General features: G+C 37.8%; 1 protein-coding gene across 1 annotated transcript in view; it reads left to right on the forward strand.

Annotated features, from left to right (window-relative positions):
* Nucleotides 1-24,834, forward strand: part of LOC135728177 (threonylcarbamoyladenosine tRNA methylthiotransferase) — a 179,041-nt gene that overhangs the window by 133,917 nt on the left and 20,290 nt on the right. Inside the window, exon 7 of the mRNA XM_073811500.1 lies at nucleotides 13,073-13,193. Within this exon, the coding sequence (XP_073667601.1) occupies nucleotides 13,073-13,193 (121 nt within the window). The remainder of the gene's footprint in view (nucleotides 1-13,072; nucleotides 13,194-24,834) is intronic.

Here is a 24,834-nt window from a genome sequence, read left to right on the forward strand (position 1 = left end):
ATTTCTGACAAACAATTAAAATGTATATCAGCTGTACTATAACTTTTGTTATTTAAGCTCAAATTGTGCTAAAAACACTTTTTTCCGAAGTCGTTTTAACTCTTACGCATGCACACAGTTTGCAACGCCTCTTCTGCACAGAAGAATCACCAGTCCTTATCGATTGATAGTATAGTTAGTTTTTTTTTATGGGAGGCGGGACGTCCGTCACCGTCCAGACATGTTGAGCATTGCATTGTCCCCCAAAGCAGTACTCAATGTTGTTAAATCCAATATTTTTGACTTTACTGAGTAAATTTCAAATAATGCACTTAAATTGAAACTGTTTGTGGTGAGACCATTTATCAGGATAAATTTGAAAAATGTTTATCATGTCACATCTACAGTATGCTCATTAGCTTTTTGATCCATTTTAAGATCAGTTATAGCTAAAAATACAAGGAATTCATACAATTAAAACTTTGAATCTTGCAAATAATTTTAAACTCTCTGTGGTGCGTAATTCATAGCACAATTTTTGCTTCTGCCAACTATATTCTCTGGTAATTGACAGCATGCCGTAGATTGCTGCCTTTTTATACCAACTGTGCCTAACTGCACCCCTAATCTCATAAAATCATACAGTCATTCATGGCTTATTGCTTAACATAATGTTTAAATTCAGAGGCTCACACATTCACATCTCTTACTGTATACACCCGTCCTACAGAAACCTGTCGACAGTCATAGAGTTCAGACTGAAAGCAGGTGCAGACACTGCTAGAAGTCTAATAATTGTTTGTTTGAACCTTTCTGGCTGCCTGGCAGACATTCATCACCGCTCGATGTATCTCATTCTTTTGTCATCTCTCTAGTGGTTTGTGGCTTACAGGTCCGAAACAAAAAATAAAAAGGCAGAAATCATAATTGCTGTGCTTTCTGTCTGGCTACAGCTCTTATCTTTGTACTGCCCTCAGGCTCTCAGTCTCTGAAGATTATTTCATTTCTCTTTCTACTTTACCCTTTGCAGGTAGAAAGCTGTGTATTACTCTTATTCTGAAACTGCACAAAGCATTGATTTTTCATCCACACAAAAATAATGCGCTGCCACTGAGATGTACACTATAGTACTGGAATTCATATACCACGGTACTTTGAGATAATGAACGGTACAGTTGCGATCAAAAGTTTACATACAAGTTAAGCAAGACAAGCAGAACTAATGTTATGAAAATGGTTTATTGCATGGTGCATAACATCACAGATATTTCCATTATAACAGATTTGACTCAGTCCATCACACAGAACCATCAATGTAATGCTATCACTTTTTTTCATCATCAAATTTTACACTAATCCAGTAATTCTTTACTGAGATGAAATAGTTCACTTCACAAACATTAAACAAAAGGGGTTACTCCACTTTCATAAAAAATCCAGATAATTTACTCACCCCCATGTCATCCAAGATGTTTGTCTGTCTTTATTTACTCGAGTCAAGGCCTAGTCCACATGGACACGGGTATTTTTTTTAAATCCCCTCCACACATGCTCGGTTTAAAAGAAATCTCCGCCTTCATGAACACGCAAAAACACGTGATCACATGCTGTCAAGAGCATGCCACACCAGCAGACGGTGATATAACCCTAATCATAAAGCCACATTGGCCAATCAGAAGCAAAAACCCTGGATTTACTGTCTACAAGACAACACTGCAACAAGCATTTCTGAGAATCCTCACCCTAGCAGTGGTTTTCAAAAATGTTCGGTTTTAGTGATGTGATACTGCTTTTCCAAACGGCCGAACCACGTAAAAAAGTAATGGTTATAAAAAACCCATGTCCGTGTGGACAAGGCCTACGTTTTTTGAAGAAAACATTCCAGGATTTTTCTCCATATAGTGGACCTCAACAGTTTACAGTTTCAATGCAGTTTCAAAGGCCTGTAAACAATCCCAACTAATGCATAAGGGTCTTATCTAGCAAAATGATTGTCATTTTCGCAAAAACATTTAAATATATATTTTTAAACTACAACAACTTGTCTTGCACTAGTCGTGTGGCGTACCCATGCGACCTTATGTATTACGTAATCATGTCGTAAGGTCACACATGATGTGTGCAAAACTACCGCTCAAGTGTTTAAAAGTGAGGAGAAAGAGGACCGATCCGACATTGTCGAATGTGAAGTGATACTAATTAATGTCTTTGTGTCAATTTATTGTTTAAAATGGTCCGCAAGTGTGCGTTTCACGTGTAACCCATGATGTGATTACGTAATACGTAAGGTTGCAAGGCTAGTGCAGGACATGAAGTTGTGGTTGAAAAGTACATATTTTTTTTGTTTTGCCGAAAATGACGATCGTCTTACTGGATAGCACCCTTATTCCTTAGATTGGGATTGTTTAGAGCCTTTGAAGCTACATTGAAACAGTAAACTGTTGAGGTCCACTAAAGTCCACTATATGGAGAAAAATCTTGAAATGTTTTCCTCAAAAAACTTAATTTCTTCTCGACTGAACAAAGAAATACATAAACAACTTGGATGACATTGGAGTAAGTAAATTATAGGGATATTTTTTTATGAAAGTGGAGGAATCCTTTAACATCATAGACAGCAGATGACTCTGGTTCGATTTTGCCAGAGGTCAGCAGCTCCGGTGTGGATCTGGCGCAGATCCGGCATGAAGACTTAAGCACGAGTTTGCGTGTTTGTAAACAGGCATGCAGTTGTTGAAGCCATAGAGGTCACTTATGGCTCCTGCACACAGGCCGACACTATAACCAATAGCCATAGATCTGTGGATCACACATCCAGATGATACCAGAGCCAACGGCATAGGGGCCGAAGGGTTAAAAGACGAAATCTGCCAGACCGTCACCACAAGACCCGAAGCTTTTCAGCAGCGCAGCCAAGAGTCATCTGAGTGTTTGTGTAACAGCGCTGACCTTGAACATTCACTCCAAGAAAGACTCGGGGAACTGTAGGAAGAAAATGTCAGGAGTCGGCCTGTGCGTTTTGTTAGCGAGCACAATTTTGGTTCCTCAGACTTATTTCTCAGCATATATCAGAAGATGATTTTTAACGGAAAATGAATCTGCATGTTAACTGTACAGAATAGCGGCTTGTGCTGCCCAGTTATGATTTATATTGGTTGCTTAACTGCATGTGCAGGTTGTTGCAGGTTATTGCATCTTGACCGTGGTGTTTCATCCGTATTACAGCATGACTACACCTCTGCCACACAGGCAGACGGTCATTTTTCTTTAACTAATTCCAAAATCCAACTACATTGAAAGTAAAACAAAAGACTTCATCACCTTCTACCAAAAAGTTTCACTCTTTTATCTGGGTCCCTTTTATCTAGTTATAGTCGTGAAGGTGAACCCTTCTCTACCTCCTGCTGTGTGCATTAGGATTAAAAGCAGACAGAGAGATGCTCTTCTGGCCGGAGGCTGACCGGTACCTCAGCTCGTCCGCTTGATCAAACTACAGCACCATGGAAAAAGAAAAAAAATAGACCAAACCCCCCCATGGTGAAAGGCTGTGGTCGCTGGATTGAACAATACAGACAGTGAGTGTAAAAATGAGGAAGAGGTGTTTTAAAGAGAGAACAGATTCACATCAGGACCCTTCAGCAGTCAAATGAGCTGCAGAGGGAATCTGAGTGTTGTTTTGGTCTCGGATCATTCACCGCACATGTCTGCTTTTGAAGTAAAGGTGCATGTCGCCTTGAGCGCTTGTCAAAAAAGTAGTGGTAGTTGTAATGGTAGACTTGTCTCAAAGTACTTTTAACATGTAGTTGCTCACATCCTTAAGGCCTGCTTACACTTCACTTTTTATGCATATCCATTGCATGTGTTTTATGTCTAGGTTAGGGTTAGCATGCATCGGATGACCCTGTATACGCATAAATCAAATAATGTATAAGTTGCTGTGTATTATAAAAATAAAGCTTTGTCCCTAAATTTCATAACATGATCTTGAAATTCAAAGAGTCAAATATTATTGTGCTGTTCGTTGAAGATTTACGTTCTTTAATTATAGAGAAACATGTTTAGTTAGCCTTAAATTTACGTGCACATGGGTCAAATGGCTTTTTTATTGATTTAAACGTGACAGTGTGAGAACGGTAGCGTGAGAACAGACGCACTGCTATAGACAAGATTGACGGATGTTGATATGAAAGGAAGAGAAATGGATGTGTTTAGGGAGGGCGGGATATAAATCACAGAGGCGCAGACAGCATCAGTGTCACACTGACTGGATGACTGACAGCTGCTGAGCGAGACTGATAGAGAGACATTAGAGAATGAACTGTGAGTCTTTTAAAGAATGCATTGAAAATCTGTAAAATTGTTCTTTGATATTTACATAGAAGGTATGTAAAGTGCAAAAATGATCCAGAAATGTTTTCACATGTCCATTTACAACCCTAGGATTTGTCTTTTGAATGAAATGGTCTATTGTTACCTTATTTGTGAGGGTGATGAATAGGGCTGTCACTTTTGTTACAAGTCAAATTCGAACGGATATCGAATATCATGCAATGTATTCGAATATATTCGAATATCAAGGTGCCCCCCGCGCACATAAAAAAAACCTTAAAGGGATAGTTCGGCCAAAAATGATATTAAACCCATGTATTACTCACCCCCAAGCTGTCCGAGTCGCATATGTCCATCGTTTTTCAGACAAACACATTTTCGGATATTTTATAAAATGTTTTAGATCTTTCAGTTGATTAAATGTAATGTTACGGGGTCCACCCATAGTCCACGACCTTCAAGTCCCAAAAAAGTGCACCCATCCTTTATAAATTAAATCCAAACGGCTCCAGGATGATAAACAAAGGTCTTCTGAGGGTAATCTGCGCGGTGTTGTTGTAGAAATATCCATATTTAAAACTTTATTAACGAAAATAACTACCTTCCGGTAGCGCCGCCATCTTAGTCGCGTCCGCATTCAGGATGAGAGCTTACGCAGCCTACGGAGGCTACTCTGCTGCTGCTCTGTGCCCCCGCCCTCCGAATTTGTCATACGTCACTAAGAAAAGTGCATACACTTCGCTAATACTCTCTCCTGAATGCGGACGCGACTAAGATGGCGGCGCTACCGGAAGATATTTATTTTCGTTAATAAAGTTTTAAATATGGATATTTCTACAACAACACGGCGCGAATTTCCCTCAGAAGACCTTTGTTTATCATCCAGGAGCCGTTTGGATTTAATTTTTGTCTGAACGATCCCTTTAATGGAGATTCAATCACAAATTTATAAACAGTGACAGTCATAAACAGGACTGTCTGGATTACTTTTTTTTTACTTAATGTTTGAAAGGTTATAAACTTATTATATGAAAAAAAAAAGATTCAGAACCGGCACAAACAATAACGTGACAACTAACAGCAGCAGGCGTAAGGCATATAGCCAGGCCCAAACCGAATCCGTTTAAAATCCTTTTACAAAACAAATGCTGTTGTTGTTTAATATAAAGTTTACATTGTGTTGTAAAAATTATGAAATTTTCTTAACATGCTAATTTCATAATGCAAACGTATTAACAAGTATTAAGCTTTTTATTCTGCTATAATATTTAACACTATAAACAATAATATATGTCATTTTATATACAAACTACAATTCTATCTTGACATGCCCATTAGGTTCATGTTGGTCCAATTTGATTCCAAGGACTTTTGAGTATTAATTTTCATTGTAAGAAAATAATTATTTTAGATGCAATTTTGTAATATTTACAGCTTAAATTTTCTAATTTCTAATTTTCTAATTAATCCACAGAATTTTCCAAACAATTTCCACAGAAAAAGCAAAAAAGTCTGCAGAAGCCGGAGCCACATCTTCCCTCTCTACCACACAGTTGCCGTCGGTCTCACTCTCAGCCTCCTTCCTATTACGAGGTGTTACTGTAAAAAATGCGCTACACGTAGCATTTAAACAAACTGTTGGTTTATTTATAGTTCAAATACGGATATTTCAAGTCATGTTCGAATGCATATTCGAATATTGAATAAAAAGTGACAGCCCTAGTCATGAATAATAATGTTGAGCTCTGATACGTACATCTCGACTGTAACGTCACAGTCGGTGTTATGTTGAGATTGGTCTGTTTTCCAGTAGTCTTTTGCATTCTTTATAAAAATGAGGAAACAAATGTGTTTGAGGCTCATGATATGTCATTATAACTATGTTCACAACTCATATTATTCATCTATGCCTAAATAAATACACTTTTAACCCTTAAATGCATACCTCGTGTTCAGAGACCTTGGGCATCATTCACTTCTCTTCCCAATTTATTATTTTGAAAGTTAGACCTCAAGCTTCCTAGTATTCCTCAATCTATATCTATATAGTCTTATTAGTAATTTAACTAGAGAAAAAAACACACATGTAAAATAATATCTGTTTTATAACTAATCAACACTCTTAGAACAGATGTGTTAAAAACAAGACAGTCAGTGTTAGTTTTGGGACAACACACTTGAATCCACACATCTCTTTTTGGTATTATTGGAACAACACATGTTGTGTTACTTTTAACACCACTTATTTTATCACAATATCAACACAAAATGACACATGTGTTAAAAAGACACATAATATAATGTGTTAAAAAATGAAATGAAATGAACACATCCTTTTTTAAAGTGAAGGTAAAAGTGTATGTAATAGTCTTAAGATTAAACAAAAAGATTGGTTTTTATGCTTTTTTCGTTTGGTATGGTGACTAAACTGATGGGCAAACAGTGGTTCAGTGGTTAGCACTGTTGTCTCAATGCAAGAGGGTTTGTTGGTTTTGGCTGGCTAGCCTTTCTATTCGCTTGTTACTGTAAGTCTGACATCATGCATCGCTTCCGGTTCCAAACAATCTCAAATACCATAACAAAAAATCATGCTAATATACACTCGTATAATAATGCAAAACTATCAGAAACACCAGATCCTAATTTTTATGTCCATAACAAAATCCGAGATGATCAGACATGGGCATGGAGTTTTAACGAATGATTAATATATTGCTGTTAGTGACTCTTTAGTTCATACACATTTTTGCTTAAATGTGTTATATAAATGTGTAGTGCTCTTAAAAGGCTCTTTAAATAATATTTATTATTAAAACGAGTGGAGGCTAAGACCCAGAAACAGTATTCCTTACATCATGACTTAACAAGTGAATAGACGGTTTCGTCGGACGCACATGCGTTTTCGCGGTTAAGTGCCCAAACTGAAGTGAATTTTGGTCCGTATTTATTTATTGGTCTTTCTAGTGGCTAAGCTGATTCTTAAAACCAATACCTTGTCGAAAATATGAAATACCTTGTTATTAGAAATAAACTACTGTAAAAGCACTCTGTTATTATTGATTTATATGTGGAAGTCTACTGGAAGTTGCGTTTAATCCTCAAAAGCCGTTTGTTTATGTTGTTGCTGCTGAAACCGTCTATATGCTGTTTGCATTTTGTCTCGTTGTTAGCATGAGTGTCTTTCTGGTATGTCAGTTTCCCCCACAGTCTAAAAACATGCAAAGCAGGCAGTTTAGAGATCCAATCGTGTTAGATAAGCATCTCAGGTCACTAAAGACCTTAATATGTAATAATGATTGGGGAAACACTCATGCGTTTAAAGGTTAAATCAGCTGTATCCAACAAGCAAACCGTTTCAACTGCTATTTCACATTATTAGCTATTAATGCCAGTTAGGAGTTTGAGACAAAAAAATTCACTTATAAGGTAGTTATATTATACATGGGTAAGTACTGTGTTCAAAAATCTTAGGCCACCACCAGACTTGTTGTTTTAAAAGTTTTAATATCCATCCATATTTATTTTTCACTCTTTTTATTAAGATACAAACAGGAAATACATGTACAAAAAAATGGAAAATAATAAATAATAATAATGTCTCCTTTAGGCATCGTTGGTGTTTAGTGTGACCTCTCTTGAGCAGAATGAAGTAAAAAGACAAATTTCTTTAATATTGGAAATTAGGATTTAATTTGATTTAGGATTAAGAGATTCTGCAGTTTCCTGCTATTGCTCAAGTGGTAGGGGAGTTTACCCTAAAAACTTGACACATTAGTTTACATTTTTATACAGTTTTTAAACTATATACACATTTCCTGGTTGTATTCTATTAAAGTGACTGAGAAACAATTAAATATTATCACTATACCATTGCAAAAACAACAAATCTAATTCTGGCATGGTGGCCTAAGACTTTTGCACAGTACTTTAAATAGATTAGACTAGACGGTAAGTCAGCTGACCAAAAGATGGTTACACTGCCCAGACTGTTCCCTTTCTCAGAGTAATTTTATATAAAGATTTTTTGTGGTTGTCAGTAAATGGTAGTGATGTCCCACGCTGGTAAAATGACTCTCATTGTGAGCATTTGTTGTTTTGATTTTGACTGAATGTTTATTTCAGAATTCATTTTGTGAGGATATGTCATTTTTTTTTTTTTTTTTTTGCAGTCATCCCATTCAGTTTCCCAAAGGACTCGAGCACAAAAGCTTTCCATCTATGACTTTCCACAGAGCCATTGAATCAGAAAATGACTTGTTATACCTTTGGCTTAAGTCTTTTTTTTTTCTTTTACAAGCAATTATTTGCATGTAGACGGTGGCATTAATTATTTAGTGAATTTGATTACTCGACACTCACGTGTCTGGATGGAAGTGATGTAATTAAATCCAGGCCCGTGATGTGTGCGAGCGAATCGGATTGCCGTGTCAACCTTTGACACGACGAGAGGCATTAGCTGCCTTATCGCATTCATCTCCTCTGCTTTTTTATTAAAAAGCCACGCTGCAAAAGTCCATTTATTGGAGATCTCTAAAGGTCTCTCCGTCATGTGTTATCTCTCTGTTCTTTCTTCACTTTTCCTGATTTTTTTCAGGGTCTAATGTTGTGTAGTTCTAATAGGCTGTTATGGATTAAATTGGTTTACGTCTTGTTAAATTTATAAGGCTAAAAGAGGGCAGACTGCAGTGCTATCAGTCTCTGTCTCTGAACAGTAATAAAAATGATATTGGGTCAGTTCTAGTAAACATGTTTATGGAGAACCGCAGTGGCTCGCTCATTCTGAGAAACCAATACAAATTTGGCACTTTCCTGGAACGTAAAATGTTATGATGGGTGTATATACTTCTCTCAAAAATATTCGAATTAATTTATTAAGGGTCCTGAACTTTGCTTGAGATCATTGATACCAATTAGGGTTGTAGTGGTACACATATTAATTCCTAAACAACTGTTTCAGAACAGAACTCCCGGTTTGGTGCATGTGTAGTTTATTTTATTTAAACCAAGCAGGTGTTTTATTAAAAAATGTTTTAAATAGTTAAACTCTTGATGTTTACAAATGTTGATAACAAACGACACATTTTTTTATTCAAAACCTAGAGGTACGTACTGAACGTGAATTTTGTGTACCGTTAACTTACACCCCTAATACCAATGAAATATTTCATTACAGTCTCATGGCAATGCACGTTTTACAAATCGGCTAATTTTTGTGAATTTGTATGATCTCATTTATGTGTTTTTGTACGATCAGCTGTGACCCTTGTGACGTTTGGTTTGGGGGTGGGGTTTCATTCTACTTGTTTCTAACAACTACACATTTTTATATGATTGACTTTATTCAAATTCATGTCAATTAGCCACTTTGTAAAATATTTAAAAAGTTATCAGAGATCAGGCTGAATGCTTTCATTTGAATAACAATCTAAATATTTGTTAAATGAAGCAGTGAGTAAATTGTAAGTAATTTCTTCATTTTAACTCTAAACATTAGTATTAAAGATCTTGTCATTAAAGCATCATGCTCTTCATTAGTGACTAGCAACAGCAGAGCAATGCGATATCATTCAATTCAATAAAAGTTTGGCGACACAAGTGACAGTGACTGTAGGTAACCGGATGTGGGCTTTGTCTAGGTATGCAACAAAGTTTAGAGTAATTTAACATCATGCAAATGACGGATGACATTCGGGAACAACTACCAATAGAAATGAAGCAGTAGGGTTCACGTCATTCGTCTTTCTTCAAAGGAAGTCATTCGTCTTTTACTCAAAGGATATGTTTGTAACAATAGCCAAAAATACATTGTATGAGTCAAAACTATAGATTTTTTTGACAAAAATCATTGGGATATTATGTAAAGATTATGTTACATTTCCTACTGTAATTATATATATATAAAAAAATGAAACCGGCAGGTCTGGTCCTTTATTCTGTTGAAATATGTTCTAAGCTTTGATAAAATACCCGGGTAACCCCACGGTTTAGACCGCATTACATAGCTTAAAGATCACTGCGCCACTGTTGCTACGTACTGATTAATGAAAATAAACACCACAGTTTTAATCATATTTTTATTGTGTCTTTGCTGCGTCTGTGTTGCTTGGGAACTGCGCTTTGTTGCAGCCACACTTGATTCTGAGGAACTAATTTGGTTGGCGGATGAGTTATATTTGTACTAATATAATTACAACTTATTTGTTGTGTTTTATTTTATGTATATGAAGTAACCGTTTTATAAAAGCAATAAGCCCCGAGAAGCAGTGGTGTTACAGTGCATTTCATAACAGCCCTTCTTGGGGCTTATTGCTTTTTTTGTAAATGGATGCATTTGCTAAGGACTTAATTTGGACAACTTTAAAGTTGATTTTCTCAATATTTACATTTTTTTGCACTCTCACATTCCAGATTTTCATATCTCAAACCAAACATCAATGGAAAGCTTATTTATTCAACTTTCAGTTGGTGTATACAGTAAATCTCAATTAAAAATTTGACCCTAATGAGTGGTTTTGTGATCAAAGTTCAAATTTGGTTATAATTGTTACTAGGACAACCAGAATTAGCAATGAATACTACAGACAGGCAACACACAGTAACAAAGTTGCTGGTGGTGTGAACACCATGATCTATAAAAATGACTGGATTGCGCATAGACTGCTTAACGTAACAGCGAGAAGTAAAGCCATCAGAAGTGTAGCGGCCATATTGGTATTCTTAACCAGCAGAGGGTGTCATTGACTTGCATTCAAATCATGATCTAAATTCACCCGATTTAAAGCATATCAGTCACACAAGATTAATTTTTAGTATATGTAAATTAATTCTTACTTCTGATGTTATTTGCAATGTTTGTTTTAATCAGGCAGGGTAAGGGATTTATAGAAAACGTTAAGGTGAGTGTGTCTGCTGCATTCTGTTGTAATGACACGGGTGTAAATAAAGTTTTACTACATTAAGAGTAAACAAAGTCAGAATATTTTCTCAGAATATAATTCTTCTTTACTTTACAACTTATTCACTTGTTTTTTATTAGGGGTGCATCAAACAGAATCAAATACTTGTCAAACATAATCATTATACATATTCTTTATTATGATGAAAATACCTGAAAAGATTCGAAGAACAGCAATATAAATATATCCTCAAGCTATTTCCTGGCGCTGCGTGTCATAGCTGCGTGTGTATGGTTTTTTATCTACAGTGCATATTGAGGTTCTGCACGAGAGCGCCCTCTGGCTTTTGGATGTAGCTGCATTTGACAGTTACTCATTGAGAAGCATATCAAGCATCATCGGCCGATATATCGGCACATCCCTAGTTTTTATACGTATAGAGGCATCAAAATTGGGGCTGAATTAAATGTTAGTTTAACCACGGTTTACAACATTATCTTAACTGATTCAAAATACATGCCATTAGCCTTAAAAAAACCTTTTTACTGTATGAACAAAAGCAATCTTGTATAACATAACACAATTGCAAAACCAGCAAATCCTTGCATGCTCATACGGTACTTAAAGCATGATTATTTATTTAGATTTCAGCATGAGCATGTTTGTCATTAATAATGCATATGCTGCGGTCTGTCCAATGATCTGAAACTTAAATAAAGATGAATGTATTGTTCTCACTGTTTAAAAAGTAAAATGCACAACTTTAAATAACTTAAAGTTATTTAAATCTTAAATGAATGTTGGGCATACCAATATGGTGGCGCAGTGACTTCACAATTGCGATGTGATGCACAATCCCGTCATTTATATAGATCAGTGATGATCCCGGCCTTATTTTGTGAAATTATTCAGAGCAGGATTTTCATGCTTTCCACATACTCTTTATAAAGACTTTTGACAGTTTGAGTGTTTCCCCTTTACTTTTCAATATTTAACCAAAAACACACTTGAGAGGTCCGGTCCAATATTTCTTTCGTTAAGTCTTTTTTTTTTTAGAAACACTGTTTACCGCTAATCAATATTTTCCCCACAATACCTGTGCACAGTGAATTCTCCGTAGGCTTAATATTTTGAACATGCCAGAGATCGTATTATTCCTTTAATATCAGATCTAATAATGACTCATAAACCTCATAAACAAAAGTGCATTGTTGTGTGAATAATGAGTTTTGACTCTTATTTGATACGATAATGCTGCCATGTGTGCTGGTGGTTGTGTTTTGGATGTTGTTTCTGGGAGAATGTGAGGTCCTGCGAGTTTTCATTATCACACTGTGTTTCTTTCTCATTGTTGCTTCCGCCACCTGAGACGTCTCGAGGAACCTCCGAGGTTATTTGGGGTGGAATTGTGTTGAATTTTTAAATCTAGGTCTGTATGCATCACGGACATCTGGAGGGTTCAGGTCAGGGTTTCTCATGGTTTGCATCTAAAATACGAATGAATCTAGTTGCATTCACAGCCGCATCTCAATATCTGCTCAGTCCGTTCTCTTTTCTCCATCCATATGCTGTCGACCCAATCAGCATGCAGCAAACGCCACTCAAGCTCACAGCTGAATGGCGATGCTCGGCATTCTGGGAAATGACACCACATGGGCAATCTCCTGTGGCCCGAAGCTAACGTGTGATTATGTTGGAGCGGAACAAAATCCTTTATTGTGTCTTCTTTTTGGCACCAATATTTATTCATCCATTCTGCCGTCCATTTGAAGCGCTTGCAGTGTAATAATTCTGCGCGGCTCCTCGGGCATCTGTGCCGCTCTGCTGTGTGAAGTGTAATGACAGGTGTGTTTGTGTTTGCTTTAAAGGTCATTCTGTCCGTCTGCTGGGTCAGAAGAAGGAGAAAGGCAAGCGTCTGGGAGGGGCACGCTTGGATTTGCCAAAGATTAGGAAGAACCCACTGATTGAAATCATTTCCATCAATACTGGGTAAGCTGATTGCAATACAAACACACTCATAAAATATTCATCAGAGTCACAAGAGAATTGAGTTTCTGGCTGACCGCTCCTATTGACAGCGTGATGGGGCTGCCATCACAAATCTCCCTTAAATAATCCAAATCCCTAAATGATGGGCTTTTATGTATATTTTATGACTGGTATTTAAAAAGTATTTGTGTAAAATTGGTATTTATGGTATAGGGCCCCATGACCTACTACCCATGATAATGTAGAAAGAAGACAAGTAGTAGTGTATCACGACTAGACGCTACATTACGCTGTTCCTCCACCGCAATGCCTTTTATCAGTGCATTGACTGAGCGCAGCAGCATCTTCTTATCTTCTTAGATCACAAACTTAAATTGTATATTACCACCATCTATTGTGGAGATCGTTTGATAATAAGGCTACGTGCAGGGGTAAAATAGACATCATATTTAAAGCAACACTATGTAGTTTTTTTACCTTTAAATAATGTCTCTAAAATTATTTCAGTGATAGAACAACTTTTAACTGGACAAATTGTACTGTTGCTGCAACCTGAGCAGCCTCCTAGCTTCTACAAGCACACTCTGAAAGTGGCGGTGGAGGGTAGGAAACATAGCCACGCCCCTCCCCCTGCCTGCACAAGAGTGTCTGATACTAGGCACTGTTGCGCTTTTCAACCACATGGGGGAGCTGTAAGTCATTTTTACATGGAAACTACATAGTGTTGCTTTAATGTCCATGATGGAGCATGATGGCACTATTTGACAATGTATATATTAATCACCCATGGCCATATTTGTCCAAGTTCAGGTCTCTTAAAGAAACAAATTTTAAAGCTTACAGGTTCGTATGTAATCTGTGCAAACCAAAGTTTTGTCTGTGTGCGTCGAAAACTTAAATATAAATATTTGAGCAGCCTATTGTGTAGTTCACACACTAAAACAATACAGAAACCATAATTGTATTAGATTACATTGTTTTAAACCACAAATCCTTTTCTTAAAACATTTTACATTAAAAATTATATTCAGTTATTTGTAATAATGTCATTGTAAAAAAGTTTTAATGTTACTAGCTACTTTTAAAGGATTAGTCCATTTTCTTAAAACAAAATCCAGATAATTTACTCACCACCATGTCATCCAAAATGTTGATGTCTTTCTTTGTTCAGTCGTGAAGAAATAGTTTTTTGAGGAAAACATTCCAGGATTTTTCTCATTTTAATGGACTTTAATGGACCCCAACACTTAACAGTTTTAATGCAGTTTAAAATTGCAGTTTCAAAGGACTATAAACGATCCCAAACGAGGCATAAGGGTCTTATCTAGTGAAACAATTATAATATTTGGCAAGAAAAATAAAAAATATGCACTTTTAAACCACAACTTCTCTTCTTCCTCCGGCTGTGTGACGAGCCAGCGCGACCTCACGTAATTGCGTAGTGACGTAGAAAGGTCACATGTAACGTATATGAAACGCACATTTGCACATTTAAACAATAAACACAAAGAATGGTCCTTTCTCCACACTTGTAAACACTGGGGTTTAGTTTTGCATACATCATCCGTGACCTCTTGACGTGATGACGTATTGCGTGAGGTCGCGCTGACGCATCACAGGACCGGAGGAAGACGAGAAGTTGTGCTTTAAAAGTGCATATTTTTTATTTTTTTGTTTCAAAAATGACAACCGTTTCGCTAGATAAGACCCTTATGCCTCGTTTGGGATCGTTTAGAGTCCTTTGAAACTCCGTTGATTAAAACTGTTAAGTGTTGAGTTAAGTGTTACGTGTTGGGGTCCATTAAAGTCCATTAAAATGAGAAAAATCCTGGCATGTTTTCCTCAAAAAACATAATTTCCTCTCGACGGAACAAGTAAAATACATCAACATTTTGGATGACATGGTGGCGAGTAAATAATCTGGATTTTTTTAAGAAAATGGACTAATCCTTTAATAGTAACTTGTAGTGTAGCTTACTACTTTTTCAGCCTCTACAGCTTGGTTGTAGTTTAACTACATTTACTGATAAGTAGCAGCTTATCTAGCTACAGTTTCAAAGTAGCCCTCAACACTGACTGGAAGGGTGCGCTCATATTATCCAAACCAAACCATGCCCCAGTGCGATTGCCCCCCTCCCTACTCCCCCAGAAGCACACACTGTACTTTTATGGATCCGAGCCCAGGCGCGCTTTCGTCAATAAGATGCGATTGTTTTGAAGAAAGCAAGAAGTAAAGCGCTCTCTTAACACTGGAACCCATCGTAATGTTAAGTCTGTGTTAATAAGTCTGAGGTGTTTGGTGCACGATGACACACAGCCCTCTTACATGTCATCATATTGCTTAGTTGATCTGTCACATGTGCAGCTCGGACATTCACGTAACCCGCTGCGAGCATCAAAAGGTTTTTACCGAGGCGAATAAAGGTGAGTGGTCGGGCAATTGACGTCTCCTCGCTCAGGCGCTATTGTGCTCACACCATAGCCCTCCACGCTGGAGCCCAAGTAACCGCACTCCAGCCCACTTCTGCAACCCAGCCGGGGCGCGATTAACCAAACCGCCAGCCCGGGCGCAGTACAGAGCAATCACGCTAGTCAAACAAACCAGGCTTTGGGGGTCAAACGTGCCCAAGTGCGGTTTGGTCTGGATAGTGTAAGTACGCCCTAAGTCACTTTGGATAAAAGCGTCTGCCAAATGCATGAATGTATTTGTCATGTTGAGAAAGGCATAGATGGTGAATAAGCATGCAATAATAATAAGGTATTTTATCATCAGTGTACAGTAGCATAGATGGATTATCCTCTCTCTTACGGTGAACATACGAGTTGACTTCCACCGCTGTGCATTAAACAGTAATTCACAGTTACTATAATTGACCATATACATTGTATTGTAGCAGTGACATCTCAATAAATTGACCTCCCTCTTGGGCTGTGGGTGACCGAGGGACTCATTTTTAGAATATACTGATGCCATATAAAGATCCACAGAACATGCCAATACATAAAGGCTCTGGAAATGCACATTAGCCTACTTAATCTTGAAATGAAGATTGGGACGCTTCCCAGAGGGCAAAAGCTCGGCCAGGGAGATATGACCTTGTACCCCAACGGCTCCTCTAACAGAGATTCAGAGTCGCTGTATATAGATGGGAGAACTGGCCTGAAGGACAAACATCTCAACAGCAATCCATCAATAAGATCTCTGTGGTAGAAGGCCAATCAAAAGTCATTTCTAAAAGGGAAATGGCAGTCTGGTTTAAGTTCACCAAATGGCAAAAGGCTCTTGAAGCAGGAGACAAGATACTAAAAAAAAGTAAATTTTCTGAACCCCTCAATGACAAATTTGAGTAAATGTACAGTAGGTTTGGGAAAGTGGGGTGTGCCACTTTTTTACTGGTTCTCTAAAATGAAGACACAGTTAAACAAATAAAAATTTTGGGGATGTCAATTGAAATTTCAAAAAGTGTCAACTTTAGGGAGATAAATATGACTTGTCGGAGTGCATAATTTTATCCATACCCATTTTGAAAACACATTCACCTCACTGGTCCGGAGTGTGTTATGCCTTCAGTTTATGAGTGTGTGTTTAATCCGTGTATTTGGTAAGAGCCTGTGAACACAGCGGGACAGGATCCTAAAGTGCTATTGGGAGTGTAAAGTGGTCATTGAGCTATGGCACCCAATTTATCACTCTGCTGCTCAGAGATTGGCCTCTGATAGGACCGGAGGGGTGACGTCTCTGGGGTTCACCCAGAACAGACCCTGGTGCACACCATAGCCCCCATCCATTTTTCATCAATATCTGGATTGACAAGGAGGTTGATTTCATTAAAACATATGTGCAGTTTTTCTGGTTGTGTTTACGTGGATTCTTTTATTTAATACCATGTTTGCTGTTATAATAGTGCATGTTTTTGTGATGTCATGACATCATAGGCTTTATGCCCAGCTGCACTACTTCCTGAACTTCAGCCAGCTCCTTGTTTCCTGTCTGCCATTATTGGACAAACTGATTAATCCAGGTGTGCCTGATTATTGTTGTGGTGACTACTAAGGTCAGGCACACCTGGATTAATCAGTTTGTCCAATAATGGCAGACAGGAAACAAGGAGCTGGCTGAAGTTCAGGAAGTAGTGCAGCTGGGCATAAAGCCTATTGTGTCCACCCATGAGTAAAGATGGTAGAAACAAGGTGTGCAAATCCTTTGCCAAGCCTTCGAGATGAATGAAAATCCTAACATATTAAAAGACGTCATTTAAATATTTGTATGCATCCTTGGCACACACATCTACCTCACTCGCGCCCACAGCGCAAGTCAGCCTCACTTCAAATGCACCAATGTGTTACCTGAAGCAGGTTGACAGTCTCTCCTCTTCTGTGTACGACAGTTTGTAGGGTCTCAAAGGGACCCAGACGGACCCGAGGCCGTGCTATCTCTCGCTTTCATCTGCCGCCTCTAATCTGAGCGTTTGTTTGACAAATTCCCAGGCATACCGGCGGCTTAATTAGAAAGCCGTCTCTTAGTGCCACTTAGAAACAAATGAGATGCAAATGGAAACACCTTGAGACTCGAAGGGAGCACTTTCCAGGGATGTGAACATGCTGTTTGGGGACTTTGTTAATTTCCTCGTTATTTTCCCAGAAATCCCTTCCTGCCCGGTGAAGTTTGCGTATCAGATAGCTCTCTAGAGGACTTTTCTAGGCAAATGTTTGTGCAATGTGTCGCTTGTTAGTTGTGCATATTTGTAAGGTTGTTTATCGAAAGAGGAGTCATTTTCTGTGTGCTATGTCTGTCGTAAAGCACTCTACAAGGTTTGTGTGAATGGGTCAAGGTTGTGGTCTTCCTCCATTAGCCTGATGATAATTCAGAATGGATCTAATGTGAGGACTCCTAAAACGTCTTAAACGATTCTCACAGACTCTTAATGCCTTTTTAGAGGATTATAACCTTTTTAAAGCACATTATGAGTTTATGCTAAGAGCTAATTGATGTTATATAAGGAATAAATCCAATCTGGCACAATGGATGAGCAATGTTCTTGGCTTCAGAAGACTTGCAAAGTTGTATGGATATTGTTATGATCACTTTTTTATAGTTTATTAGGTTACATTTTGCTTAAAATCCACCTTTGGCCTTGACAAAAGAAATCAGGTCATACATGTTTGGCTCAATGCACACTTGTGTCGGATGTATACCATCAAGAGCACTTGTTTAGCTGCTTTTTTAATCCCTAGTGACGACTGTTGTTTTCGTTAGGATGTGAAAGTAATAGCCGGGGCTAGCGTGTTTATGTGGTTTGCAAAGCCATTGTCAACAGGTCTGAGTCTCATTTCCTTACAGCTGTTGATCAGTGATTCTATAAGTTTGGCATTCATATGTTATGCATTTACCTGCTGGAACAAGAAACATCTTAATCTTTTTCGGGTATAAGTTGATTGTTCATGCATGCAATTTTTTTTGAATTGGGATGGTCTGTCTGGTTTTGAAATGAGTCATGTTGTTGTGCAAACTAGCGTGTTGATTTTGTTAAGCTCTGTGAGAACATCCTGATTCAGGTAGATTTGGTGCGGTCTGATTTTTTACATTTCCTGTGATCTCTGCTTGACCTCTTTCTAAACACAGTGTTTTTCTCTAAACTTAAATAAGAGGATGACAAAAAGGGGAAGAAAATGTATTATGTTGTGGTGTACGTGGTCCTCAAATGCAAGATTGTTTACCAACAAAACATTAACAAAATTCTCTGTAATGAGTGATGGAGGACTGTGGTCAAATTTTATTTGGACACCATATCATCTATTGGGCATGTCTTCATGCGATACAAATTCACAGGTCACCACACTTGGACTTTGGAACGCACCAAAATGCTTTTTTTTCACATGACTTTGCGTTACCAGTCTGCTGCATTCGATATGTATGTGAATTAAGGCCAATGTAAGGTATTGTCTAGTTCAGGGGTCTCTAACCTTTTAGTGAGCAAGGGCTACCACAAAGCTACATATGTAATAAATAAATATTAAAATTAAGGCTATTAATAGAATGCGCTTTGGTGGGCAACTCACAGACTCCGTGTGGGCAACCTGGTGCCCTCATGCACCATGTTGGAGGCCACTTGTCTAGTGTGTCCACGGCTACAGTATCCAATCAGAACTCATTAGATAAAGTTTTTCAGCAGCTGTTGATAGATGTTTTTCAGGTCAAAAGCATGTTTTTTTCTTGACAGCAATTGAAAGACGACATGCATTCTGACCAGTTGTTTGCATTTACACTACAGGACTGAAAAGCGATAATAATAACAGACATAAATATCGATAAATATCAATATGTGAATAGAATAATTGCCCTAAAATTTAATAAAATAAATGGAGCTTTCATGTTTTCCAGGTTGGTCTGTAGTGTTACAGAAATTTAATTATAAAACGGGCAGTTCTGGTTCTTCATTCTGATTGGTTGAAACGCGTTCTTAGCCGTGATAAAATACCCCGGTATCCTCACGGTTCAGACCACATTACATAAGTATCACTGTGCCACTGTTGCTGCGTACTGATTTATGAAAATAAACAACAGTGTCTTTAATCATATTTTTAATTTGTCTACAATTGCACAATTAATGGCGATATCCAGATAAATGTCAATAAATATTGTTGAGTAATCTCGTCAATAAATAGAAAACGTTGTCTGAGGAGTTTATAACTCAATTTCATACGTCCGCTTTTATCCACTGGGTGGCGATCTTACCCAACTTAAACTCTGACGCATTCACTCAACACTGAAAACAGCGTATTTTCATCAGGCTCTGAATCTTATCTCTTACAAAAGTCATTCACAAAAATAGAATTATCTCCGCTTTTAGCTAAAAAATTGAGAGGTGATAAGACAACAAATGAAGGTAGGATGAAACATTTTTTTGTTTGTTTTTGTTTGAAAGCGGATGGTCTGTTCTTTCATTTGATATTTTATGTTTATTTAAAGAAGATCATTTTTCTGTAAGGCATTAAACTAAAACTGGGTGGCAACTTAAAAAAAAAACGCTGACAGGGAAAGAGTTCAGCATGCTTCCAAGCATATTTGATCATCACTTCAACAGTTGCACAATATCAATGTAAATGTATAAATTAGATGAATGTTGATTTATAAAATAAACACCACAGTCTTAAATCATATTTTCATTGTGTCTTTGCTGCATCTCTGTTGGTTGTGAACTGCGCTCTGTTTCAGTCACACTTGATGCTGAGGTTTGGCGGAAGAGTAATATTTGTACTAATATAATTACAACTTATTTGTGTTTTATTTTATAAAATCCCACTAACGTTATGCATATGAAGTAAACGTTTTATAAACGCAATAAACCCCTCGAAGCATTGGGTTACCAGTGCATTTTATAACAGCTAAGGGGGTTTTCGTGTCGTGCCTAACAACGCCCTTAGCTGTTATAAAATGCACTGGTAACCCACTGCTTCTTGGGGTTTATTGCTTTATTAATCAAATGTAAAAAAGGAATACTGCTTTGTCTAAATATAGATTTATCCTATAAAGTTACAAAAGTCAAAACAAATGAATGTTTACATAGTTAGTTAATTAACATTAGAAACAGCAGCATCAGATTTACAGCAGGGTAAAATAAGTATTCAACACCGCACCATTTTTCTCAGTTAACATATTTCTAAAGGTGCTTTTGACATGAGTTGTTGGCAAAAACCCATGCAATGAACACATTCAAAGAAATCAAACAACAGATGTCCCGAAATTAAGTTATGTGTAATAATGTTAAATGTCACAGACCCCTGAAGAAAAGGAGCTGCAAAAGCCAAAGACTGATAGATCCAATATACTGCAAGCATTTTATTCCTCCACTGCATACATTTACTTAAACAGGGTGTGTTTTGCAAGAAAAATTACATTATTTAAGAAAATTTTACGTAAATGTCTTTTCAAGCTCAATAAAAACATGAACTCTGGTAGCATGTGTGCAGTCTCAGATGCAGTGTTCTGCGCATGCGCTTTAGATGTGTGCACACAAAACATTTTTAACAGCATGTAAGTACTGCATTAATGTGTTTTGCTGCTTCTTGTGCTTTAATATGTAAATTGGCTGTGAAATGCTCGCACAATTGGGTGCGTTAGATGCATAAAAAACTGTATTGCATTTTTTTCCCCATAATTAATCCATCTAATTAATGTGATATATTAACAGCCCTAATTTAAACATTTACATGTATGCGTTTTGCAGATGCTTTTATCCAAACCAACTTAAAGTGCATTTATGCTTTATTGCCTGGTTTCACAGACAAGGCTTAGCTGAAGTCAGGACTAGGCCTTTGTTAAATTTAGATGTTTAAGTATAGCCTGGTTAGCCAGACCTACATCAAGATGTAAGGTCTGGCAACTCTTCACACAAACGGCTCAATGCAAGGGGCGGGATATAAGGTTGTCCCTCAAAATGCCTCTGCACGCAATAGGATAGCGCTATGACCAATCAGAGCAACGAAGAAGGTGACGTAGTTACCGTAACCAGTCGGCAAAACTCCAAACACATCTTTCTTGCTTAAAAAGGACTTCAGTAGGGTTATTTGCTCTTCTCTCAAAGAAAAACATAAGTCTAAGTCCTCCAGAGTCGCGGCCAAAGCCGCTTCAAAAGAAAGCTGTTCGCCAGCAGCAGCAGCCATTCTTTGTTTTCAAGTAGGAACCGTTGCAGCTCTGTCGTCATCATGTTAAGCCCGCCCCACAGACGCTACACACGATGTGATTGGCCTGACCAAATTTTGGTTTTTGGAGCTGTTAAGTGTATTGTGAGTGCCTAGACTAAACCCTGGCAGCAAATATATTTTGCGGCCGCTAGGGTGCGTCTAGATTTCTAGGCTAGTTTAAGTATGCTTTTTAACCATGTCTTTGAAAAAGACCTCAATAAGTCAATGGCATTGGCATATTTTAAGATCTGTCAGTGCAAGGTTTTTTTTTTCAATTGAGAAAGCTCAACTTGTTTTAGTCTAGGACTAACCTTAAGCCCTATCTGGGGGTATATTTATCAGTAGGTGTTTATCAGTATTGAGATCATGCCAAACAAGACATGTTCCTGTATTCAACATCCTTATTGGTGCTGGAACAGTGTTCCTCTTAAAAAATCTGATTATACTGCATGTACAGTTGATCAACAAAATCCATGTAAAAAAAAAGTTCACCAAGAACAAAAGTTCACACTATACTATTACGCCAAAACTCCAAAACTTACACACCCATTCAAGCACGTATTGATTTTAAAATACTGATTTTAACATACAAAGCCATACATGGTACTGCACCAGCCTACCTTCACAGGTAGATATATTAAAATATAACACAAGTTTTGTTAAAAGTAATACGTTGTTTCAATAATAACACAGAGATGGGGGGGATTCTGGGACTAGACATTTCGTGTGTTGTCCCAGAATCAACACTAATGTGTTGTTTTTAACACATTCGTTCTAAGAGTGTATTGTCGCGCTTTGGGTTTTAGAAAAGCACGTTATAAATTTTATTATTATTAATGTTATAATTTTTAAAATAAAAGCTTCAGGCTTCTGCTTTGACTTAAACTACTCGCAATTCATTCAACTGATGTTAGATGAAGCTAAATGGGCCGATTGCTGCCTTACATACGGAAGAGCAGGGTGAACACGGCTTCCCTCTGAGTGGCCTTGTTTGCGGAGTTCAGATGTTGCCTTCATTTGCATCCAAATCGAGCCTGACCATTATCAGCTCAAACAAGACAAGACCTCATGCCCGAAACCTCCGTCAGTCCATCTTTGAAGCGCATCCACTCCGGCTTTTAATTTGCTTTTGAGGTACTTCTGACATCAGGCCTGACATTTGAAGGCTGTGGAGATAGAGAGCTCTTTGTCTGCCAGTGGAACTCTCACTGAGGTTTCTCTCTCTGCCGGCTCACCATCCGTCATTGGCCTTCACTTATCAGCGTCTCAGACCTCAGATCTCTCTGCCCCTATTTACTTGTCGAGTTATGAAGGCGTTCCGCAGCTCTTCTCCCCCACACGACCATCATTGATGGTTGATGTGCATGACGTATGTTCATTCTTGGCACGGACAACGTGTTGGCTTGATGGACTGTGGGTTGCAAAGGTTTGTGGCGTGTTGACCTAACGTTTTAGTCTTATTTTGAAACCTTTCCTTGCAGCTGTATAATTTTTAGGTTTAGTCTTTAGTTCATTCCAACCACCATATTCTTAATTTTTTTCTTCATTGGGCATGTTATTCCCAGATCACAGATTACACGCCTGTTTAATTTTACGACAGTTGTGAGAAATTGCCGACAGGTTGTTTACTACTAGCTTAAATTCTTTTTTTTTGGAGAACATCGCTATTGCTATAAAAGCAAAGGTCAAGCCAGCACATGAACTTGTTTCTTCCAAAAAATGTGAAGGTTTCATGACCGCATGATCTTTGTGCCCTTCAGTTTTTAAACAATGCCTATTAATGGAGACTGTTTACACAGACAGACCTGACAAGTTCTTTGCACTAGATTTGTCCCATATGCAGGCCATTAAAAAGAAAGCAAGCTGGAGTTGAAATTATTCTTCTTTTGACATTGTTTGGACATTGTAAACATCTTTTAAGTTTGAATATTAGAGAGGCGTGAAACCACATGGCTGATTTATCCGAGCAATTGAAATGACTAAATTGCACATCCCTAGTGTATATGTGCTCTTGACAAATGCTCTTTATATTATTACAGCGGGTGGGGTTAAGGGTCATAAGCAACCATGTAAAGAGCATTGGGCAGATGCTAAAATGTAGCGGTTTCTGTCGAGTCCTGGCCCAATCCTGCACCATAATCACAGAGATGTGTGATGTGAAAAACATTCGCTTACGGCTTTGGCGAGTTTCGCGAGTTCCCATTGGCCGCAGTCCAGTCCGGAGCCAGCTGTGTAGTCAGTAAATCCTGGTCTCTTGCTACACCGACTGCGATTACAGTTTTTGGAAGGGTGAAAGAACGAGACGCCAGTCTTTTTTCCACATCAAACTGTTTTTGGACACAAGACACATCCACGGACGTTCCTTTGGCAAACAAAACAGTACAATTGTGTGTAAAAAATGATTGCTGTTGATAACATAAAGACCTAAATTCCTCAGCGTTTAATGTAATATCTCCCTGAATCAGTTTGGTTTGTCAGTCTCTAGAGAAGCTTAGAGGAAATCTATTAAAATGTAAATAGTTCATGGAGTATTTTCTACAAGTTTTTACCCAGATGTACCCATGCAGTAATTCTCATTACAAGTATCCATAAATAATGCATACAGTATTTACCCATGGTACAGTATGCAAATGGCTGCACATTGTGTAGAAATGCAGAGATAAAGATGGTTTAGTTTACCCGAACCAAATATTTTGCCATTTTGGTCTAAAAGTACATTTCATTTTAACTAAATATAAAATTAATTCAATCGAAATATTAATTCTGTCCAGAACTTTAATACTGGGAACTTGAGTCAAGGTAACTTTCAGTAGCTGGGGACTTTTTTCGGCCACTGCGTAATATCATTGCGCCTGCTGCAGCCATGTTACGGCAGCAAGGTCCTTGATTATTACGCCAGAATGAGAGTGTTGTTCCTAGCCATATCGGCCTAGAATATTGCAACTTTTAATTTTCT

Source organism: Paramisgurnus dabryanus, chromosome 13, assembly GCF_030506205.2.
Source record: "Paramisgurnus dabryanus chromosome 13, PD_genome_1.1, whole genome shotgun sequence".
NCBI classification, from domain to species: domain Eukaryota; kingdom Metazoa; phylum Chordata; class Actinopteri; order Cypriniformes; family Cobitidae; genus Paramisgurnus; species Paramisgurnus dabryanus.